Consider the following 22786-nt stretch of genomic DNA (forward strand, 5'->3'; position numbering starts at 1 on the left):
GTGTCATGGTTGTATTAACAACATCGGTTTTTAACAATAATATGAATGAATAATTTAAATAAAACAGTAAATTATTTAATTTAACATTAAATTGTGTGGAGATGAAATCGTGGGAGAGTTGCCACGTGCGTGATTGAGGCGGCAGCAAATTATATATTTATTTATATAAATAATAAATAATAAGACGATTTTTCTGAAATTTTCATGATATATATATATATATATATATATATATATATATATATATATATATATATGTAAATAAAAAAATAAAAAAATAAAAAAATAATAATAGTGTTGGTGTTCTTAGCCCCCAAGTTTGGTTTTCCCAGTTTTGGCTGCAAAAACCCTAAAATAATTTCCCTCTTTTCAATTCATTCCTTTCTTTTTGCTCTCCACTCCTTTTTTTTTTCTTCTTCTCCACTTCCTTCCCTCCTTCCTTCCTTCTCAGATCCAACATTCCGCCCTTTCTTCTTCTCCAGGTGAGCATCTTACTCTCCCCCAGTCAAATTTTTCCCCTTATTTCTTCTTTTTCCTGTCCGATTTCGTCTTGATTCTGTTGATCCGATCTTTCTTGCTCTTTTCTTCTTCTTTTCCTTTGTTTTGGTGGATAATTCTTTCATCAAGATTTTGAAACGTTACCGGTGGATAATTCTTGCCCTTTTTGTTTGATTTTGTTTTTCCTGCTCTTAATTCTCTCTCTTTATCGATTTTCTTTGTCATTCATGGTTGTTGATTGCAGCTTGGACTTGTGGAACCGCCTCTCTGATCATTTCCGGGTAAATTCGACTACTTAAAAGAGGGTTTTCTTGTTTAAAGTTCGAGGTCTGGGTCTCATGAGAATTTTTAGGGGAATGCAGAAATCGTTTTGCAAGGAGCAGAAGGAGCTGGGCTGGAAGAATATATTCTGCCGAGGGTTGGGTGTCACTGCTCCCAAGGCAAGAACTCGTGATAAACCCATGCTTATTACTGCCTTCTTGACTCTCTGAGCTTCTTGGTTCATTTCTCGAGGCGTCCTCCTTTTAATAAACCACTCCAATGACGAGGGTCTTTATATCGCGAGCTTCCTCTGGTGGTGGTTCTTCTTCTTCTACTAACCCCAACCGATCTTCTGCCCCTGGTGGTTCTTCATCATCTCGCCCTGAACAACAACACGTTTCTACTTCTCCACACCCAGTTTCGAAAGATGAGGACCTTGGAGAGAATGTACAGGAACAGTCTACTACTGTTGATGAGGTTTTGGACGCCACCAATAGCGAAAGCAAGACAGTGAAAACAGAAGATGTTTTGATCGAAGGCTCTTATAACGATCAGCACATGGAGATTTTGAGAGATGAACTTTCTGGAGATAATGAGAAAGTTGTTAAAGATGATGCTCCGGATGTAGGGGAACTTAGAATGATATCGGATCACTTGCAAATTCTGGAGAGGAACGCACTTGAAAATGAGTGCTGTACCGGGGGTTCTTCGATGGCCATTCCGGGGAATTCACCACCTCCACCACCCCCTGCCCCACCGCTCAAGCCGTCTTCAGTGAGCTCATCAAACACTAGGAGACATGTTTTGGGAAGTTCTAATGCGGGTAGAATTGGGTCCCCAAGAAGTAGTGGCATTGCCCGGTCTGTTGTTTCAAATAGGACCTCCCTCACTGGGTCACGGCCTTCATCTCCAAGATCACATGTCGATAGCGAGGGGTACAACAGTGCCGATGAGCACAACTCTTGTTATGTGTCCTATTATGATCTGGTAAGGTTTTTAGAATGATGCAGATAATTTGATCGATTTCTTGGTTTACTCTTTCGTGTTTCCTAGACCAAATATCTTAAAATTCTGAAATGTTTCTTGTTTTCTTGTTCTAAATAAATGTTAAGACGCTGAAGTGGAATTCTAAAGATCCTCTCTTCTAGTGGTTTCCCCTGATATATTGTGCTTTAGTAGTTAAAGATGTTCATGCAACTCATATTGAATGTCAAGGTTCTCCATTTCTATTTCTTGACCATCAAATAAGGTTTTTCCCTCTTTTTAGGGGTTTATTTATCTAGGTATTTGAATACCTTGAACATTACTGCATCTTCTGTAATAAACTCTTGTACTGATCCAATATGTACGTTTCACTTTAACTCATTTCAGGAAAGAGAGAGGCAATTTGAGGCTGAAATTAAGCGAGTAAAGGGTTTTGAAGTTAAAAGAATGCTGGAGGATGGGAATTGCCTCTTTCGTGCTGTTGCAGATCAAGTGTATGGGGATTCTGAAGCATACGATCTGATTCGACAGATGTGTATAGATTACATGGTATGATGATTTCTGTTGATCTCTCTTTGATGATATTAAGTTAATGATCTCAAAAGATTTTTGGTTTCAGCTTCTGCATTTGACTTAGTTGAAGGATTTAATATTTAATTTGGATTGAATTGAATGTTAATGTTGAACCAAAATTTAATATTTTGATATGGTAAGGTTCATTTTCACCATAACAATGTTAGTTAAATAAGACCCCAGATTAGTTTTTGTTACTGATGTTGGAAAAGACACAATACATGCCTATTTATCTTTTTTTTTTTAAATTTTTTATACAGAGCTGGTCTTCCAATAATGGAGGAGATATATATAGGTTGAATAACAGAGAAACAGTGAAATAGTGACCTTAGGCATGCCTAGAGAAGATATTAGAGAAACCAATGAATAGATCAAAGCATTAATCTTCATTAAATAGAGGGAGAGTTCAAAAGGAGGTAGGACAATTGTCCTCCCGAACTTATGCCAAGGGAATTAGGTAAAATCTACTTAACTAGCAATAATCATCGACGGCTAAGAATAATGCAAGATAATTGAGAGAACATACCCTTCATGGAATTCTCATTACGTCTAGTTCTCCTTCGTTCTGGAGGCCTCCTGTGAAGGAGCTATTATCTCTTTACGTCAAATTGATCTTGGTCTTATCTTAAAATTCCCCAACGGGGTTTGTTTGGAGATAGGAAAACCGAACAAGGATGCTCGAATTTATTATAGTTTAAAGGTAAACCATATTTGACAAAAAGGATATGCTAAGTTTTTTATTTAAATATAAAAAAAACGGAACTATGATAGATAGCCAAAGAAGGCATGAAAGATCTCCAGTTGGAAATGGTGTTGGCTTTTGATTAAAGAAAAAATGATTGTTGTAGTATAGGGGGTACAGGGACACAAACTATTTGTAGTAGAGCTAGCCTACACTAGAGTCGTCCACCTTTCTAATTTTATCTTTATTTTTTTTAAGTTATTCCCATCTTACGAATTTTATCTTTATTTTTTTAAAAGTTATTACGACCTTTCTAATTTTATCGTTAACTTCTTTTTAAGTTATTCCCAAAAAGTAGCCATGACAACATTCTAAACAGTACTAAGCCTTGAACCCCACAACAATTGGATGGACACTCTGTGTTGTTAAAAAAAATGTATTCCTGAAGAATTCAGCAATTTATCCAACAATAAATTGAAAGAACAATCAAAGAAAAGCTGGATTTAGCTTTCCGTCAAATTTTGTATGGCCTACCAACTAATGAACTATTAACGACACCTAACTAACTGTAAACAAATCAAGGGTAGTTATACTGAAACAGCAAATTGAACTCACTAGTCACCCATGTTTTTTAAATCCAGAGGCGCACTAAGGTGCAATGACTCTTTGGGGCTGAAGTGCAAGGTGCAAAAAAAAAAAAAAAAAACACGTTTTGTTTTTGAGGTAAACTGTATCAAAAACAGAAAATATAGGTACGTGTATATATACACAATAAGAAACCTTCAAGGAGAAAAAAGAGGTTCTAACGAAGAAAAATGTATAAACGAACAAGGTCCAAATATTTGCCTTTTAACATAGTGTCAGAGGCAGTACTCCAAAACAAAGAACAAAACATGAAATAATACAGCAAAAATCATACATGAAAGTTTAAAGTCCTACACTAGATAAGGGTTCATCCTCATTCTTCCCATTATTAGACTTATAGCCATCTGTAAGTTTTTGTCTTCAAATTCAGAGTTGTCCAAATTGTCTAGTGTGGGTGTGGGTTGTGTGGAGGATGAACATGGAGCTTTAGTCTTGGTTCTTAAAGTATTTAGATAATAGATAAGTTCTTTTGGTCCAGTTTCTCTTGAAACATTGCCACTTGTTAAAGAATCATCGTTGGATGCAAGATCATCCTCATCTTCAGAATCATCATTTATTCTTCTTGTACTGTCATCAATATCTTTTGAAGAGATGGGGTCAATGACTTCCCTAATTTTATATCGACGTTTCAATGCCCTATTATATTTGATGAACACCAATTCATCCAAACAACTTTCTGCAAGCCTATTCCTTTGCTTTCTATGAAGCTGCAAGCGTTTATATTGAAATTCCTCCACAATTTGAACTAAGAATTTGAAACTTATTTCTCAAGGTAATTTGAGGAGAAATAACTAACTTGCCAAAAAAACTCTCCAATTATGTTCGCATCACTACAAGTAAGACCTAAAATCCTCATGGCGAACTCTTGCAAGTTTGGAGCTGATTGTCCAAAATCGTTCCACTATTAGATGACTATTTTGATAATATTCCATCTCACTTTAGTGTAAGGATCATGGTCCATTTGGATCCAGTTTTTCCTGTACATTTAATTGAGTTTACTATACTGTTCAGGAGCGTGAGAGGGATCACTTTTCCCAGTTTATAACTGAAGGATTTACATCTTATTGCAAGAGGAAAAGAAGAGATAAGGTTTGGTGTAGTTTAGATTGTTATTATTATGTTCTAATTCTATAACCTTTTCCTTCAATTTTGGTGCTTGGTGATGGAATGAGGTTATTTCATCTGTTGCAGGTATATGGAAATAATGCTGAAATCCAAGCGCTTTGTGAGATGTATAATCGACCAATCCATATTTTCTCATATGGCACAGGTGCAAATTGTGTGTATATTCATATGGTTTTGGTTACTGCTCTTTTATAGTGGTTTAGCTACCTTTTTAAAAAGTAGTGCCCAATCGTCTATGCTTATAGTTTGTGATTACTGCACTTTTTTGCAAAGAGGGCAGTTTTTTATATTTTTTATTTTTTTTTATTTTTACGTTCTCATGGTTTGTTACTATTATCATTAGTTTTAGTGTTAAATGAAAGTCTTTGGTTTTTTTATACATTTTTTATAATTACCTTTATTATAATGCAGAACCTATTAACATCTTTCATGGAAACTATACTACTGACCTGCCTCCCATTCGGTTGAGTTATCATCATGGCAATCATTACAACTCTCTTGTTGATCCACGACGCTTAGCAATTGGTGCAGGGCTTGGCTTCAGCAGTCTTCGAGGGGTATGCTTATATTTTAAAGCTCTACATTTCTTCTTTGTTTGTTATAACAACAATTAAGGAAACAGTTAAAGGCTTCCCTGGAAACAGGGAGATCTATAAAACAAGGTGAAAAGATGGCAACCCACCCGATCAAATGGTTTTTAAAATGCTTTTTCCAATAAGCCTTCGAAGGGCATAGTATGATATGGCCTGTTCAAGGCGTGGTATTGTCAGAGACCAGACAATTCCTTTCTGAGAAAAAAGTATAACCAAGAATTTAAGAAAATTTTAGGGTTTTGGTTTTCCTTCCCTTTCTTGTAATTTCATTTTTCAATGAAATTATGTCTTGCAAAAAAGCAAATAATAATAATAATAAATAAACAAACAATCAAAAGAAAATTCTTGACTGCCCTAAACCTTTAAATAAATGTTGTCATTCTGCCCATAGGTCTTAGGGCAAAAGATTTTAGAGCCGTAGTTTTGGACCATGAATTTTTAGTCTAAATTTAGTTCCTGAATAGTATGGCTTAACTTCCTTAATGATTTTTTAATGTTAAACTCTAACTAGCCATTGTCATTACTACTTTTACTTAAATATTGACCTTACATGCCGAAGGGACTAGCAGGTGATGATATGGTATAACATCGCATAAGGGAGTAGTTTAGCTGGATAAATGAGGGTGGGAGGGGAGACAAAAAAAGATGGTGGGGCATGAGTGTAATACATTTTAAACTGGATGTTTTACCACTCTATGCGTTTGTATTTTATTTGCTTGGTCTACCACTTTGTGCCATCTTCAGGTCGTGTGAAATCTCACTTATTATTAGTTAATATGATGTGTTATCCATATATAACTAATATGAATGATAGGAAAATTGTATCGGAATTGAAAGTTCAACACATAAATGGACTTTATAATATCAGTGACTATGTAGATGCAACCGTGATTCATTTTTTAATGCTCAGAGACTAAACTAGGGACTGAATCTGTATTGAACCACAAGAATTTTTTGCTAAGGTCTTGGCAACAAGGATGAGATTGCTGCTGAATTTTTCTAAGGGAGCATTTGGAGCTAGGAAACAAATTTTAGAAGACACATTTTAGATGAGGTTCTCATACTTAATGAGATGAAAGAGTGATGTCATCATCTTCTTTTGCTTTGTGTCAATCTCAACGAAGATCTGGTTTTAATTTTGACAAGAAGAAATTTTTAGTTTTGACTTCAATTGTGATCTTGGTAAGCTTGAGAGATAAGCTCAGTTGTGGACGGTTGTGAGATTTTATCTTTGTCCATGACATGGACATTCATTGATATGTAGTCCAAGGGCTTGTTCTTTTTTAGATCCGTGGTTTGGAAGAATTCAATGGTGTTCTCTGCTTGAAACAAAGCCTCTTTTAAGCTTTTTGAATCCGTAAGGTTGCACGGGTGTTTTTTTCTTAGTTTGAAAATATTTTGAGTTTGAGCAGTTTAGATTAATGAGTCGGAATATCATTTCACTATTTCTTCTACAGATAGAGAGATTTTTCTGACTGAGTTCTTACGAGTTAGTTTATCCACCAACTGGTTCCTAGGGCCAAATTTAACTGGAAGAACTTCAATGGATGATCATTCTTTTAAAATATATTTGATGACTATTGTGCATCAGTTTCCTTTGATGACTATTGTGTGTTTTTGAACTTTTTGTCGAACATCTTATGGACCTTAATGTTTTCGGTCTGCAGGCAAATGTTGACAAGGATAAAGTGAAGGCTGCTTTGAAAGCGCAGCAAGATCAACAGATTGATAATGCAAGTATCTTGGACTGTTAAATTTTTAGATCACAGGAGATTTGTAAAGTAAAAGTGATCTTAACATTATTTTACTTTTCTGACTTGACAGTCCCTTCTTGCTCAAGGACGGTATTTCTCAGATCTTGAGGTTACTGAAAAGGAGATAGAACAGATGGTGATGGAAGCTTCGAGAACTGAATATCTCGCTAAATATTCCTCGAAACAGCAATTGGACCGAAGAGACAATTCCTCAACCCCGGGTGCAGAACCATCTTCTTCAGGCGCCAGTACGTATACTCTTCTTATGACTCTCATACTCGTTGGAAATGGGAAGTAAAAAACGTTAGCTTTATGTTAAAAATTTCAGGATCGTCAGGAAGTGAGGGTACCTGTAAGAGAGAAAGCGGCGGGGTGCCAGAGTCGGTTTTAAGCAATGGGATGCAAACAGTGCTTTCGATGGGGTTCGGTTACCTACAGGTGATCGAAGCTTATAGCATATTTGGAGACGATGTGGATTCAATGGTTTGTTATTTGTTGGAAACTGGGGAGAGCAGCAGACGCAAAGGCAAGGCCACAGAATGATGGAGTGAGTAAAAGCAGCAGCCAGCTTTTACGTTTAGGACAAACACTACTACTGGTGGAAAAGGGTTGGTCTCTCAATCTCTCTCTAATATTCCAACAACATCATCATTGGTTTCACTGGGTAAGTGAGAAAGTATTAAAGAGAGAGGTGTGTATGGGAACGAACTTGGATCCTGTTCTGGCATCATCATCATATATGATAATAAAGCAAACTCTACCCTTTTAATCTCTCATCTCTATTACAATCTCTCCTCTATTGGTTGATAAATAATGTCTTCCAAGAAAATTCTCAATGCTTTCTGAATATAAAGGGAATTTTTTGTTGAAACACTATGAATCTGTATCAGTTTAGGGGAAGATGATTTAGTTTTGAACCCAAATTGAGATTTTCTCAAAGAGGTAAAAAGAAGGCTTTGATCTAAACAAGCCCTTTTGTGCATAGTCAAAGTTTCTTCATGTTGCTTTTTAAAAAGCTTTTGAAATTTTTACATACATGATTTTGATTTAGGGGGTACACGAGTTGACTTTTGGGTGTACACAAGTCAAAGTCACAAATCTTATAGACCCGTTCAAAATTTTGGATTTGTTAGGTTGAAGTCAATGTGTTACATATGCCCTTTATTTCTCGTTTTCAATTCAATGTGTTACATATGCCCTTTATTTCTCGTTTTCAATTCAATGTGTTACATGTACCCTTTATTTCTTGTTTTCAATTCTTTTTTGAATTATAATAGCGGTTTTCATTCATTAACCTAGTAAATGGTCGAGTACATTTATCCTTTTCATTCATTAACCTAGTAAATGGTTGAGTACATTTATCTTTTCATTCCTTGACCTAGTAAATGGTTGAATTTAAAAATAGTAAAGATGAAGGAAGTGGTGAGTGATATGATACAATTTAGATTTAAATATTACTTTGATCCAAGTACCTCTAGCTGTAGTTTATTTTGGTTCCCATTACTTAAAAAAATATTCAGTGAAGAAAATATTCAATTTAGTTCAGTATTTTTAAATTTGATTCATTTTAGTGAGCATCAAAATATTTATTTTTGTCCTCAAAAAATGAGGAAAAAAATTAACATAAAATTAATAAAATGAAAAATAAAAATCAAAGGACCAAAATAATTATTGAGACCAAAATTAACCTTTTGAAATTATAAAAATTAAATTTAACTAAATTTAAAGTATAAAGACCAAATTTAAAGCATTTTAAAAAAACATGAATCAATTAAGTTAAACCTAAAAGAAAGTATAAAGACTAATGTAGTATTTAATGGTTCACATTTTAACATTTGACGATTGCTTTGGTGTGTTCTGACATTTTTTTAGTTCAACAATTTATAATTAGAGATCAAATCATATTTTTTTAGTTCAACAATTTATAATTAGAGATCAAATCATAGATTTTTTTAATTCAACCGTTTATAATTAGAGATCAAATCATCTACCTTTGGATTGACGCAATTAGATGATAAACAAATAAGATTTAATCAATAGCTCTTGGGTTTAGCTAAATTAGGAACTCACACATATGCACTCTATAGAATGGAGATTTCTCTCTATACCTCTCCCTCCCCTATTCATTGTAGATTTTCTTTCAATAAACTCTCACAAGTTGTGGTCTTGTATTCGAGTCGAGTCGCAGGAAGACTTTGTGGAAGTATAGGAAATTCAATTTTTTAATTAAATTTTGCTTAATTCTAGAAGAAAAGTTCATTTAGAATCAACTTACATTGCATCGATCAATTTGATGACAATGATGCCACCAAAACCTACCAAAATTTTTAGAAAAAAATGAGGGCTCCCCATGGGCATACCGATGGTTGAACTTTTTTCTTTTTTTTTTTTTTTTTTTTTTTTTTTTTTTTTTTGCATATTCGGGCATGTGACAATGATCTGAGGGTTCAATCGTTGAGTTTGTTTACTACGTCTACTATTGTAATGAATACTTAGAGCATAAACCCCAACAAATGCTTTGGACTTAGTTTGATATATATGATTAAATGAATGTTTGCATTGATTTGTTCATGTATTCTAATGTACAGCCATGTTGATTTTTGATTTTGTGATGCAATTAATTCAAAAGTTAATGGCGATTGGAATGAATAATTAGAGCATAAATCCCAACACACTAACTATTCAATACTTCAAGTAATTATTTTCTTAAAAAAAAGGACATTAAGAGATCCATTTTTAAAGACTAAATAATACACCCAAGCAAAAACCATATGATGATTGCAAGTCCAAGCAAGTAATAATTCATCACTGGCTTTGAGAAGAATTCCAAGATGAAACCTGAAATGTTCTTGATAGAAAGAGCTATAAGAATCAAATAAGACACTAAGAAGCAAGAACAAGAACTAACATATCATTATGATCTAGAAAGTATGGATTCTGGATTGTACCCCATCTGCAAATTGAGAAAAAGGTAGAAGAATTTGGAAACGAACAAAAGCCTATCACTCTGGATTTTGAACTTGAAATGGAGATATGTGAGATGAAATCATGTATATTATTTCACCTGTCAGTAACTCCATGCTTTCATACTGAAAGTCAGGGGTTCGATAAAGCTGAGTAATTAACAAAATAACAAACTAATGACTAAGTGAAGTTAATTCCAAAGCCATCAAGCAACTGTGAAATAATAATGATAAATAACATCAATATATTCTGAGAGATTTTCAGAACTGTTCGAACTGAATCTATTGCCTGTCTCTAACATCAACCGAGCAAGAAATAATAGACACCAACAAATTCTAAAGAAAAAATCATTGCCCAAAGTGGAAACCACAAATGAGGGTTAAACTGTGCGAATTTAAATGAGAAAACGAAAAATTATCGCACCTCGAGAGTTCTCATAACTGTTATTATGTAAGGATGTCAAAAAGAAGAAAGAGAGAATCCTGAGAGGAATGCCACATAAAATCTTCAGTTCCTCGATCTCTTATGCCACATTGGACCCCATCGTAAGGCCTGTCTAATCTAGATGGGAAAAAATTCAGGTGGCAATGATGCAAATCCAAGCATCAAAATCTACTGCAGTCATCAAGCTGTTTTTACTTTTCGGGAAGGAGGGCGTCTAAATAGACCAATCAGATCGTCGAGACCCTATGGCACAGAAACATTTTGTGAGTTTGTACTATTGGAAGGGTGAAAAGTACAAAAATTCTTTTAAATAAAACACTTGAAGAGTGTTTTCCAAGGAGCAAAACAAATAGTTTACTTACAAAACACTATTCTCACAGTTCATCTCAAACTCAAAATGTGCTTATGAGTGCTTTTAAACAAGTATTTTTGACAAAGGTGCTTATTAACAAATCAGATTTGACATTTGTTTTATACTCTTGAGTAACTCACAATCAAGCACTTGAGCCAAAACACTAAAATATTTTCTCGCAAGACTTCTTCCAAAACTATTTTTATGTTTCCAATGAGCCTGTTTGGAAGGACCTTTTCAAGTACCAAAAACTTTTTAGGCACTTGAAAATTCATTCCAAACTGAATATACGATCATTTTGAGTGACAAGTGCTTGTAATCAAATGTCCCAAGAGCCTTTTTCATCTCATAGACATTTATCTATTCTATTCATGTTTAAGGAATTCTATATCATGAGGGATAACTTTGTCAAGTCGATAAAGTAAATAATACAACTTACCCTGGTTGTGATCACAAGGAAACAGAAGAGTAAAACTAAATACGATCCCAAGACCAAAAGCAAAACCAAGTCGAATGTCACGCTAGCAACCTGAAACAACGAACATAAAGCTTGCTTAGATCCAAGCCAAGAAAGAACACCCAAGGATAAACATAACCACCGATCTAGAATCAGCTAACACGAATATAGAAAATAATGTTGTACAAAACTAAAATAAATGGAGCTTAATTTTCAGATGGAGCAAGTAGAGAGTCAAGTTCACAATTGATCTGCGAAGTACCTGGTATATGTGAAGTTTAGCTGCAGTTGAATCATAAAAGGTGAACATCCCGTCAAATGGCTCATGTTGCAAGCTCACATCATGGGTATGGACCTCCAGTTCCTGAAAAGAGTAGAAACATATCATTGGACGAGGCCTGGGAGGTGACTTCAATTAGTAACCTAAAGCATTCGTATGATCAGCCCAGCCAAACTAAGCAACCACTAAAACATTGCGTCTGCGTAAATGGTTTTCGTGCTTTTGTAACAGACAAACATCCAAGGAAAATATGGATTAGCACTGACCGTATCCAAGGAAAATATGGATTAGCACTGACCGTAGAAGTTCCACCATATAAGAAATAGTAGATTTTATCAAACTAATTTCAAAAAGAGAGCTGCAATTTCTCAAAAATTCAGAATTTTTTAGCACGTCAAGTATGTTTCAGAGCAATATTTTCAGGTTGAGCTAAATGGAAGGGGACAATAATGGTAACACCTGACAATTTTGTTTTATGATATAAATTTTTCTGATGCCAGAGAGAAGGAAGGAGTAATCTTTTCAGATCAATTCTTTTTCCTTTTGAAATTGCCAATCAATCTTTGGGCGAATACAGTATACAAATGGAAGTAGATGGTATCAATTGGCACAATTTTGTTTATGATATAAAACCTTTTTTAATGCCGATATGAAAGGGTCATCTTTCGACAGAAATGGAGCAACTCGAGGCGTCCGTGACAAAAGATCCAACCATGACCGAATATAAGTTGGATTGACTGCCAAACTACTATCATCTGCAAATACTTGTATATTCTTTCCTTCATATCTGTAAATATGCCTCTGGATAAAATACAAGGAATTATGCATTAGAGAATTCTCAAAAAAAATTATAAAATAATACCATGAACCAATTACAATTTGAAAATCAATAATGAATGTCATCCATACTTGTGCGCTCTCCACTTATAAATAAAAGTAGAATCTAAGTGTCATATTTAAACATTCTGAACTTGAGGTGAATTCTCAATTGCCAAAAACAAACACTTGCAGCTGGAAAAAGGAAAAGGTTGCGATTGCAGCAAAAGTATGGCTAAGCAAGACATAGTAAAACTTACTGCAAGACTCTCTGCGACTAACTTGATACTCTTGGCAATTGCACTCTCGTTCAAAAACAATCTATTGGAAGTTACGGTCTTGTCAGAATATACACATTTCTGCATGAATATGCATGCTCGCACACATGCAAACATGGAAGTGAAACAGAACCAGGAAACTGATCAATTTCTAAAAATTAGAACCTGTTGTCAGCTAAACCTCCGGTCCTTTCCAAAAGGTCAGGAGCAGCAGAGATTCCAGAAAGGGTAGCAGCAGTTACTCTTAATCTTGAAAACTGTTCGTGCTCCCAGGCTACCTACATCATAGAAAGGATTTATCGAGTGGGCTACGATAATCACAAAATAAAAGTAAAAATCATATACTATGCTAAAGGAAACCAAGAACAGTCTTTTTGGAAAAAAGAAAATTATTAAATAGCACACATCATGATGAAACATGTGATGATGGAGATGTACGTTAGATCAATTTGAGAACAAGCAAAAATCTTTGGCTCTTTCTGCTTTGTCCTCTCCCGCCCCCTGAATAAAAAGGAAAAAGAAAAAAGAAAAAGACCGTATCCTCTTTCCTACTAAATGTTGCTATTATCCTAGAAACATCCTTTTCATGTTGCATACACCAAAGGATACAGTAACTAAAAGAACTCAGGGTTGGTTTGGGTTATTAACTAATTATAAGCTAAGAAGCATGCACACTTACTTTCGTTTGAGCTATATTACCCCAGCCACAAGATAAACAATGCAAGCCCACATTGTCAAAACAACCAAACATAGTAATACAATGATTTCTATATTTAGAATCACAATTACAGATTTCACTTTTCATAGAAGTATCTTGTACGATACTGGTACCCTAGTCATCAAATTTCCACTAATATTCTCACTCTTTTACCAATGACAATGGAACCAGAGCCAAGGTCCAAGTTCAACAAACCACTCAGTGGGCAAGATCTCAACTCAGGTTACCAGAAGGTCTGGTGTGATTGTTTATAAATCCTGATATCAAAAAGGGTGTCAACTCAGGTTAATAATGCTAAACTATACTATAGATGTATTAGAAGCTAATAAACGTAGGAAAGCTGAGGAGTTTCATAAAGAGGATTTAGTCATGGTTCACCCCACCTATGCAAGAACTCTAGTAAGAGACAAAAAAGTGAGATGGTTTTGTGGATATACCTATGCAAAAATTGACAACCTTTTGGGATATCTACACAAGTTGAAGAAAGAAGGTTGGACCATATAAGATACTCAAAAGAGTGGGATCTAATAAATAGGTTCTTGAATTTCTAGATGTTTTACATATCTCCAAGGCTTCTAATCTTTCTAATATTATCTTTGGTAAAAGAAAATATTAAAATAAAAACTCGAGCACAACATGCATTTGAGTGCAATAGCATGAAATGAAGCACACAAAAATAGGAAAATAATTTTTTTTAAATATCTTACAAAATAAAGACAAAAATAGAAATTTTACATGTGAAGAAATGGGGGACAAAGGTTAAAAAGAAAATTTCAAAATCTAAGGCAACAAGTTCCAGAACATGGAGAGTATCATCCACACATAAAGCTGCAATCCTAAACTTAAGAATGAGTTTTTCTTAAGGGACCAATACATGTGGGGTACTTGTTATTTTTAGTTGTTTACTTGACCATTATTAACTCTGTTATTTTAGTGTTAGGTGGTTTGTTATTTTCTGTTATTTACTGTTAGTAGCTAAAAGTAAGACCAACATAAAAATACCTACGCAATCATTTTACTGAATAATTATTTTTTTAATAAAATTCCAGTCTGATTTGTTAAAGAGTTCTGCATCAATCAGAAGCCAAAAACAAGGTACGGAAAGGCAGGAGAGAGTTTTTCTCCAGACATTACAGTCACAAAGCATCTGTAGTTTTTTTGTATCATAATCAACATGTAGACTAATAGGCTTACTTAAACCACCCATTAGATTTGCATGCACACGTAGAAAGAAAGGTGGGGAAGCACGAGGCACAGAGTAAATGGACGTGAGTATTTTGTTAAGAGGATAAAGTGGGTATGGGACACCCTTGGTTAGATATTAAGGGAAGATTCTAGGAGCAATGTATGTGTAACAGATAGGTGGGAGTTAGGCTTGTTCTGGGGTGAGAACGAACCTTTCAAACCGTCCTGTCTTCTTTTTCCTCTTTCTATTTCAGTAATATTTCTATATAACGTTTTAGATTGTAGATCAATTTTCAAAAGAAATAATTGAATTCCATAATATTCTTTTCAGTGAAAACTAATTTTCTGCCAAAAAAAAAAAAAAGAAAAGAAAAGAATTCAGGTGAATTAACTCACTCGAGGATTTGAAATATTAATCTTCTTGTGCTTCAGATCAACTTTAAAGCCCAAATCCTCGGCAACATTTGAGAAATCCTACAGAGAGGCCAGGTCATCCACAATAAACCGTTACAATAATAACACGGTATTAAGACAATAACATTTTTTATTTATTTACACAAGACAGAACATTTTAAAAATACATTTGCTTACTTCAAAGATTTGCTTTATGTAAGCATTTTCTGGAGGCTTAGAGACATGCAGCCATAATTTGTCATCCCATGAGCCAATACTATTTAAGCAAATGGCATAGTCAATACTCTCACGGATACGGTGATCAAAGCTTTGAAGCCACTGGGAAAACGATACTTTACATTAATGGACAACAAATAGAAACAATTATAAAAAATAAAAAAATAAAAAATTAAAAAATTAAAAAAAAAAATTGAAATGAAGAAGTTTAACTAAATGGAATACATTGTAATGATAGAAAGAAATAATAATTATGATGATTGTATGTACATAGAAAGAATGAGAACCTTGTGAGTCCCATTGTAGTTGTAAGGTCCGCCAGAAGTGAGCCCAAAAAGTAGATTGTACCTTCCTCGTGTCTTAGGACTGGAATAAAGAAGAGAAAATAACCTTGCAATTTCAAGAAGTGCAACAATTCCACTTCCGTTGCTATCACTTCCCACAGATAATTCCTACAACCAGAGAGATGATCCACATCATCGAGATAAAATATAGACAAGTATGGTAGATAATGTTCGTGCACTAAACAAATCACATACAGGAGCAGCGCCAAATGTATCATATGATGCTACAATTGCAATTGTTGGGAGTTGATTAGCATCTCCATCAGATTTTAGTCCAGGCAGCCAACCCTGACACCAATTTAAAAATAAATAAATACAAAGATGAAAAAAACGATGCAACACTATCAAAAAGAATTAAACCAAAATGAGGGGAGAACAAAGCTAATCACAGCACCTCAATAACAGAACACAAACTACACAAATACACCAACCAGGGAAGTGTAAATTATATGGAAAATACACAATTACACCGTTGTATTTTTGGACACATGACCTCTCGCTTGACCTGTCTCCATCTTGACTCATCTAATCATCATTAGGTGTCAACAGAGAAAGCATTGACATGAATGCCACGTGAAATTTTCAATTTAGTTTAACAGATATATCTGACAGAGCGGTCAAATAGACTGAAAGGTATAGGGGATCCAAACCAAAGCTAGGGACTCGGAAGATTACAAAAAGATCTCCAACAAATCAATAACACATTAAGAGGGTAACTACAAAACACTTGGGTACTAAAAAGTCAAAGAGACATAGACACAAAATTTCATATTTTTCACATTCCTAAATTAACCCAAAAATGAAAAATAAATAAAGAGCATGATGGCCTGATGAGAGTGAAACTTCCCATTGATCTTCCACATTTACTTTTAAGTTCCACCCCTCTTTCAGATACGCACAGATACTATCCCTACGCTTTTCTAATGTGGTACGGATACCCAAGACTCCAGAAGTATTTTTTTTCCTTTGTCCTGGATTGTTTCAAATGTTTCAAGATGGGTTTTGGTTTTAGCAAGAATCTACAAAATTCATGTTTGTCTGATGAATGTTCACTTTTTAAAGCTTAGATAATAATTGTCTAAACTTTCTTTTTTTTTTTTTTTTTTTTTGAAGAATAAAGCTGGCAATATATGAACTATAGGATTTTATTATAGTTCTCGGAGATGAGACTTTTTTTAAAGAATGAATGGGAAAGAGAAGAGAGAAATATACTCATTGAATAATTTCAAGTTAATATCTAAACTAATTCTAATTGGTTTAACTAATTTAGATATATTTAATCAAATGTAGTAATTAAAAAAATTACCAGAGTGGAACCTATAAAATAAACCATTTAATTCTCCCGGTAATAATTATCTTACTTATCCAAATACAAGCATTTAATTTTTCTTATAATGAACCGAACTGTCATTGAAAAAAAAAATACTAGGGCATCCAAAAAAACCAAGACCCCATAAAAAAGACAACTAAAGAAATGGGCTTCACTCAAGTAAAATGAGACTTAAGAAATAATTACAAAAAAAAAAAAAAAAAAAAGAAACTTGTCACCAAAGACCAAAGAGATATAGAACCTAATGAGGGACCAAACATCTCTAGGATCCCCCACAAGTTCCACAACACGACAAAAACTCCCACTTGCCACAAAAACCTCTCCTCTCTCGAAAAGACAGATTGAGAAGGATCTTCTCGATCATCTTTCTATACCCCTTGTGTTGAGCAAACTAAAAGCCGAAGTTACGACTATAGAGAATATGATCAAGATCTTCCTCTACCATCTAACGAAGAATGCAACAAAACGGTTCTATCAAAGTAGACATCTTTTTTGCATGGATGATTTGCAAACGATTCTTCAGAATTTTCTCATTCCACACAATTGAAAAAAACAAACTCAATGACCAAAAAAGGGTTCAACAAACACAGAAAGAATGAGCTACAAGAACAACTCATAGTGAAGTTCAGACTCCAAAAACCAACATCCTTCTCCCTAGCCTAAGCTCAAACTAATCAAAGATAAGAGAGCCATGACATCCACCATTCCTCTGTTCAATAGGGGTCTATACCTCCTTATCCTTCCAAAAGTACATTTCCCTCCCATCACCTACTTACTCGACCAAATAAGAAAAGGATTGGAGTTCAATGGAAATGTCTTTCCAAGAATATCTAAAAGTGCCTTTGACCCCACCCAACATCCATGAGGACTATATTTACTCACTTCTTTGACCCCTCCCAACATCCATGAGGACTATATTTTACTCACTAGGTTTGACTCAAAACCACGAGAACCATTCAACCAACAAAAAATCATGTAACAAGAGAGTGATAATGAGTTTAAGCCTGTGGCGTTAGGTGGCCTTGAGATTGGGAGCCTGAAGTTATGTATTGAGGGTTTATTGCCCAAGTGGTTGCGGTAGAATCCAATGCTTTGTGGCACAAAGTTATTACAAGTCAAATGACCCCAGACCCTTTTGAGCGGGGTATGATGTCAGTGGCACCAAGGGGCCTCATAAACTTCTCTAAAAAGTGATTGCCCTTGGCTTCCCTTCTTTTTCTTCTGGGTTAGAACCTGTTAGGGAAGGAACCCGTGTGTATTATTGGGAGGATTGGTGGGTTAGAAACCCTCTACGAGTTTCATATCATTTTTTGGGAAAGAAGTTGCATTTTGTGGCTTCTATTCTACTATCATTGGATCCCTCCTCCTCGTTTTTGGGTTTCAAATGTCATCTTTCTTATAGATAGACGTTAGACGTTGTAGGCCTCCTTTCTCTTATCCATGATCTAACATTTGGTGCAAAGGAGAAAGGACTTTAGGCTTTGGACCATGGAATCTTCGAGGGGCTTCTCTTGCAGTTCTTTCTTTTGTTTGTTTTCAAACCTTTCCTTGCCCCAACCTACTTAGTCTTCTCCTCACTACAGAAGGTAAATAGCAAGTTTTACATGGGAGAGTGAAAAATATGAACCGTATTCATAGACATTCTTCCTTTGTGTTGCTCCTACGGTGGTGCACCCTTTGTAGGTGTCACTCAAAGGAATTGCATCACTTATTGTGAGGTTGTCAGATTGTTTAGACTCTGTGGCCTTGTTGGCTGACCTTGTTTGGTTTATGGGAAGAACTTAAGTGATAGTCAAAGGGAAGAACTTTTCACAGCCTATTAGCAAGCACTTTTGCAGGAATCTTGTAAATAGTAGTAATGAGATTGATGGGCCTAAAATCCTTCACCTTAGTTGCCCTGCCTTTTTTAGGGATAAGCAAATAAAAGGTTTCTTTCCAGGTACTAACCACTATCTCCCTCTAACAAGGTCATCCTTGATAATATCCTGGTTATCTTGGAAGAAGGCTATGGAAAAATCGTCAGGACCAGGAGACTTATTCCTATCACACACAAAGACCAAACTTCTAATTTCATTCAAAGAAAATAGGGCCACCAACTCCACATTCTCAAAATTAGAAACAGAAATAGGGCACGAATCAAAAACCTTTCAATAAAGTTCTTGGGAGAAACAATCGGGTCATAGAGTGTCGTGAAAAGGAAAGAATCTCCTCATCCAACTCTCCTTCCCCTTTAACCTCCTTTACTCTTTCATTCCGAAAGAACCCAATAAAATTCTTGCATTTTCTTCTATTAACCATCCTGTGAAATAAGGGGCATGTTACAATCCCCTCTTTAGCCCATCTCACTTTCGCCTTTTACCTCCAGCTGCAACTTTCCTTTCTAACCAAATCTTCAAATGCACCCTTAAGGGAGTGTATGCCCAAGTGCATTCTTTCATTTTGCTCAAAGAAAACTCGAGTATATAAAACTGTAAGGTCAACAAGCCCAACCACTTTTTCTGAGTAAAAGTTTTCTAATTTGCTATTGTATTTGATATCAAGACAATCACTTGGACTCCAACATGTTGCTTAGAAGCATAATGCAGATGGTGCATCCTAGCTTGCTTTAATTAAGCTGTTTGTCGAGGGAAATGTATTCAAATATACAACTGTAGACAATAACTCTAGTTGTTCACATTTTAAGGAAACCGGAAAAGGTACCTGAATATTTGTAATCGTGGAAGATACAAGTTTCCTTGGTTCTGCTGCTGAAACAACAAGCTTGTACCTGCAAACATTTATGAATACCGAGAAGATTAGCAACTATATACTTAACCTCAAGCTCTCAAATCTTCTTTATGATGAACAAGATTGTAGATAGTATGAATTTAAAAAAATAAATAAACAAAAAGTTGCAAATGGCACAACAGTTTATACTGCAAGTACTTCTTTTAATGCAAAACTGAATGAATTGATATCAAATCAATATTAAAGGCTGATAGATTTTCTTTTTAACATGGTGTAAATTTCAATCAAACATCAGAAGTGTCAAGACATATTAAGAATTCACCAAAAAAAAAATGATCACAATTTTATAAGTTTTTTTATTAAATAAAAAAAAATTAAAAATAACCAGGCTTTCATTGAGAGAGATGAAAAGATATACATGAGCATAGAAAGAAAAAACAAGCCCAAGAACAAAAAATAACCCCAAACCAAATACAAAATGGGGCTCCAATCCAAAAGAATTTCATAAGTTATTTAAGAAGTGCAGAAACTCTATTGATTTCTATAATTTTTCCAAAATATTAATTCACATCGATAACTAGATCAAAATTTCTAAAAAAATTGAGATCACAATCATTGGTAGTTAATTCCTTCAGTATGAACTAATAAAGGAAAATAACAGGAAAGGGGAGGATAGGAGATAGTAGCGAAAATAAAACATAAGAAGGAGAAACATAATATAATGTAACATCCAATACTTATGTTGTTGTCTGTTGCAATAGAAGGCTTATGCAGCAGCAAAAAGAACCCTTGCAGCAGCAAAATTTCATAATAAATTCAACTAACCCGCCAGTAGTTGCAGTTGCAAGCTGACCAGTGGCATCATTGCTCTTAACATCAGCCAAAACAGCATTAATATCTTCACCTTCTGAGGCAAAATATACAGGGTACTGGAACGACACAGATACTTTCAGAAACACAAACATGTTATAGAAATTGAAAATATAAATTGCAGTAAGGGAATACAAGACGGTGGTCATAATTCACAAACTGATAGAACATAACGTGCATTTATCAAACGTAGAAAGAAAAAACTTTCATTGATATAAAAGAAGTTAAATGCTTAAATGTTTCAACCAGAAGTTATTTTCATTTCACTTACAGGTAGAGTAGCATGTATGAGCAACCGTTCAAGTTCAACCAGTAAATCCTTAATCATCCCATCTCCATTTTGTGGACATTTAAAGTCATCATTTTTCGGGCCATCCGAGCCAAGAATCTTGGGAAGCAAGATCAGGAGACCTCCCAGACGCTTTCTTTGAGATATACATTCTGCACAAGACCAAAAAGATATCCCGGTTACCAACAGGAGAAAGAAGAGCGGTAATTGTAAACCCACAATTCTTATATCACATAATCTTCAGGATTTCTAATATGTGAGAAGTTAAAAAGTAAGAACAGTCATATTCTTCATCCTTCAAATAGAGGAGAAATTAGATTAACGAAGTTCTGCAATTCTTCAAGCACGCTATTGTTCGATAATAGAAAGAAGATCAAACCTCCCACACTTGGCATATTCCAATGCATCAAATACTCAAAGGGTGAACAACTTCACAGACTTGTTCAGTCATTGAAGCCGGGGGGTCGTGAACGAAATTTCCCCACAACAAACGAAGTTAATCTAAAACTGTATCTACGAAAGTAATTCAAGCCGCCAACAGTTAAAACACAGTTCCTAAAATCTCCACACGCAACTAAGAAAGTGTAGTGGTTTAAGATAACGACAAAGTGCATAAAGGGAGTCGAGAAGTAGGAAAAAGAAAAGCACGGTGTACCTTTGACGAAGGTGAAGTTGAGTTCACAAAGAGGAATGATGAAAACGGTGCGAGAGAGATCAGCAGCAGGGGGAAAATGAAGAGAGGCAGCATGGTGATTGAGTGAAGCGGCGCGGGATCCAAAGGGAACGCCAGAGATATCGTAGTGAATGAGGCGATAGACATCGACGACAGTGGCGGCGTCACAGAGCTCGGTGCAGGCAACTAGAAGGAAGACGAGAGCAAGGAGAGGGTAGAAGGATTCGAGGACTTGAGGCTCGCGGGGTTTACGAGGAGCCATGGATGGATGCAAGATCTGGAGGAGCTCAGTTGGGGGAGGGGAAGGGCGTTGGAGGGATAGGGAATTTGATCACAATAATATGGGTTTGGATGCGCACATGGAAATGGAATCAGCTCGTGCCTCTTGCCGGTTCTTCTCGCCGTTCAGTTCAGATGCCCACCGGCTGCATAAATGACACACCTGCCCTTCCACCCCAACGCCCACTAAGCGCCGCCTAAATTAACGGAAACATATTTCTCAAAAAAAAAAAAATATATATATATATATATATAATTTTAATAAAATATATTAAGATGTCAAAAATAAATTTATTTCAAAAATACTTTTAAATTTAAATTTTTTTATTAATACTCTTTAATTTTTTTAAAATTTTTAAAAATATTTTTATCATTATTACTAGTTTTAGAAAATATTCATGAAATTAACGCTTTTTTATAAAAAAAAATTCTTATTGAAATATATGGATAAAAATTGTCTTATCGATATTTTATAGATAATCTCTAAACTTTTTTTTATGTTACTTTTAAAAATTCATGAATATTTTGTTGAATGTGATAGTAACGATAAATGTTGAAATTTTTTAAAAAGTAACTACTCTTTCAAAGATTGATGATTTGATCTCTCAACGTTCAACTCCCTAGGGTGCCCTGTAGGGCTATCGAAGAATCGAAGTGTTGTGTTTCTTGGGTCGTTCGGGTGGCGTGGTGGCGTTCCGGATCCTTTGCCACATGGTTCTTCTTTGGGATCTCTTCTCTAATTATGATGGAACTTATGTTGTTATATTCATGTGGTTGGGTTTGTTTCTCAATTCACTGGTTTTTTAGAGAGAGAAATTACATGTAAATAAACTACCTAGCACCAATTATCTCATTTTTCAATCCATTTTTGCATTGAACGAAATAAGTTGATAATGTAAAAATATCATTACAAACCTAATAGAATCAAATCCAATAATTGTACGAGCTCATTTATGTAGTAATTTGTACAAATGTCTCGTAATCTCTTTTCGATTGATGTTAATAAAAAGGACAGATAATGCATTAGAAATAAAA

General features: G+C 34.9%; 2 protein-coding genes across 4 annotated transcripts; one reads left to right on the forward strand and one right to left on the reverse strand.

The window, feature by feature from the left end:
* Window positions 1-310: 310 nt before the first annotated feature.
* On the forward strand, window positions 311-7884 carry OTLD1 (OTU-like cysteine protease family protein). 2 transcript variants are annotated; one of them, XM_023664924.2, is made up of 10 exons: window positions 311-482; window positions 743-779; window positions 861-1746; window positions 2131-2292; window positions 4655-4732; window positions 4835-4913; window positions 5180-5325; window positions 7029-7094; window positions 7186-7363; window positions 7444-7884. In XM_023664924.2, the coding sequence occupies exons 3-10, from the start codon at window positions 1039-1041 to the stop codon at window positions 7656-7658; spliced, it is 1632 nt and encodes a 543-aa protein (XP_023520692.2). In that variant the 5' UTR covers window positions 311-482; window positions 743-779; window positions 861-1038; the 3' UTR covers window positions 7659-7884. The 2 variants fall into 2 exon arrangements, with proteins under 2 accessions (XP_023520692.2, XP_023520693.2); XM_023664925.2 differs by lacking the exon at window positions 311-482 and adding an exon at window positions 524-644.
* A 2400-nt stretch (window positions 7885-10284) lies between these two features.
* On the reverse strand, window positions 10285-21959 carry LOC111784105 (uncharacterized). Of its 2 annotated transcripts, none has more exons than XM_023664936.2 (14): window positions 21455-21959; window positions 20782-20951; window positions 20466-20569; window positions 19614-19680; window positions 15779-15871; window positions 15527-15691; window positions 15201-15341; window positions 15006-15083; window positions 12872-12984; window positions 12689-12749; window positions 12246-12413; window positions 11595-11696; window positions 11315-11404; window positions 10285-10766 (listed from the first exon to the last, which is right to left on the reverse strand). In XM_023664936.2, exons 1-14 carry the CDS (start codon window positions 21732-21734, stop codon window positions 10704-10706), a joined length of 1695 nt encoding a protein of 564 aa, XP_023520704.1. In that variant the 5' UTR covers window positions 21735-21959; the 3' UTR covers window positions 10285-10703. The 2 variants fall into 2 exon arrangements, with proteins under 2 accessions (XP_023520704.1, XP_086976796.1); XM_087120670.1 differs by lacking the exon at window positions 21455-21959 and adding an exon at window positions 21179-21321.
* Between the last annotated feature and the right edge of the window lie 827 nt (window positions 21960-22786).

Source organism: Cucurbita pepo, chromosome 20, assembly GCF_057944985.1.
Source record: "Cucurbita pepo subsp. pepo isolate OVF chromosome 20, ASM5794498v1, whole genome shotgun sequence".
Classification (NCBI taxonomy): domain Eukaryota; kingdom Viridiplantae; phylum Streptophyta; class Magnoliopsida; order Cucurbitales; family Cucurbitaceae; genus Cucurbita; species Cucurbita pepo.